This window comes from Nicotiana sylvestris, chromosome 8 (assembly GCF_000393655.2).
Source record: "Nicotiana sylvestris chromosome 8, ASM39365v2, whole genome shotgun sequence".
In the NCBI taxonomy this organism is placed as follows: Eukaryota; Viridiplantae; Streptophyta; class Magnoliopsida; order Solanales; family Solanaceae; genus Nicotiana; species Nicotiana sylvestris.
Genome location: NC_091064.1, coordinates 194,445,111 through 194,446,690, shown reverse-complemented (window position 1 = coordinate 194,446,690; position 1,580 = coordinate 194,445,111). Strand labels below are relative to the sequence as shown.

The following is a 1,580-nucleotide window of genomic DNA, read 5'->3' as shown; positions in this document are numbered from 1 at the left end:
TGAGTTGAAATCCTGCAAGGGTAGGTCGTAGTTTTTGATCCCGTGAGCTGGGAGTTTTCCACGTAAAACTCCATTGTGTCATCTACTTACTGCAGTGTGCGTGTGCTCTGTGGGAACTAATAGAGAACATGGTTCTCTATATAATTTGGTGGACCCTTAATTCCTATCAATTAGTATCAGAGTAGGTTCTTTCTATCAGGCTAACACTTAGAAATGATCCGCATAGCTGCTCTGCCAAACATCGAGAAAGGTCAGTCTACCTACAAACTGCCAAGATTTAACGGCCAGTACTATGGATGGTGGAAAATAAGGATGCACAACTTCATCATGGCTGAAGACTCAAAGCTCTGTGATATCATCTATGATGGACCCTTCGTTCCTACGAAAACTATTGGAGACCCCGCAGTGATAGTTCCTAAAATTAGAAAGGAATATAATGATGCTGACTGCAAGGCTATTGAAAAGAACTTTCGAGCTAAGAAATTCCTCGTCTGTGGGATTGGAATAGATGAGTATAATAGGATTTCAGCATGCCAATTAGCTATGGAGATCTGGGAAGCTCTCCAAATAGCTCATGAAAGGACAACACAGGTAAAGCAATTCAAGATTGACATGCTGACCACAGAGTATGAGCTTTTCAAAATGAAGGACGATAAGTCCATTCAGGATATGCACACTCACTTCACGTCTATCATCAATGAGCTTCACTCACTAGGAGAGATCATCCCTAGGAACAAACTTGTCAGGAAGATACTTAGTGTATTACCTGGTTCCTGGGAAAGCAAAGTAAATGCCACTACAGAGGCAAAGGATCTTCAGGAACTGACCATTGATGAACTTGTCGGCAATCTCAAGACCTATGAAATAAAGAAGAAGAAGAAGAAGAAGAAGAAGAAGAAGAAGAAGAAGAAGAAGAAGAAGAAGAAGAAGAAGAAGAAGGATAATTAGAGAAGAGAGCCCAAAATGGAGAAGAACCTGGTCCTCAAGACGGACAACAATGACTCAGATGGTGAGGATGATGATATGGCCCACCTAACAAAAAGGTTTCAGAAAATGGTTCGCAGAAATGGAGGCATTCCAAAAAAGGGCAGCTCCAGCCAGACAAAAGGTTATGACCTATGTCATAAGTGCGGAAAATCAGGACACTTTATCAAGGATTGCCCTCTCCTCAAGCAAGATCAATTAAAACACAACACCGACAAAGAAACTAAGAGGAACCAGGTTCCTGACAAACAACTCAAGAGAAAAGATGCCACTGATAATATTGTGAACAAGCCCTTGCTGCATGGGGAGACTCTTCCAACGAATCTGAAGAAGATGATGATCAAGGTGACAGCTCCATGATGGCAGTGGAAAGTGAAGCAACTGAGTATGAATCAACCTTTGCCCTTATAGAAAAATCTGACAATGATGAAGATGATGATGAGGTAAACTTCTTAGATGTTCAAAGAAATCTAAAGTCTTATTCTCCGAAAAAACTTATGTCTTTGGCAAATGTTTTAATTGATGTGTATCATAGTCTTATAAATGATAAAGATATCTTAACTGTGGAACTGAGAGAAGTAACACAGTCGAGAGAT

The 1,580-nt window shown here is 40.4% G+C and overlaps 1 protein-coding gene across 1 annotated transcript; it reads left to right on the top strand.

The window, feature by feature from the left end:
* The first annotated feature begins 213 nt into the window (after positions 1 to 213).
* Positions 214 to 948, top strand: LOC138876195 (uncharacterized). The gene has a single exon (XM_070155100.1). The coding sequence runs from the start codon at positions 214 to 216 to the stop codon at positions 946 to 948; it is 735 nt and encodes a 244-aa protein (XP_070011201.1).
* Positions 949 to 1,580: the final 632 nt, after the last annotated feature.

Bases quoted from the DNA above. Each gene is read 5' to 3' on its own strand.
- LOC138876195 (XM_070155100.1), top strand. From the start codon at position 214: ATGATCCGCATAGCTGCTCTGCCAAACATCGAGAAAGGTCAGTCTACC.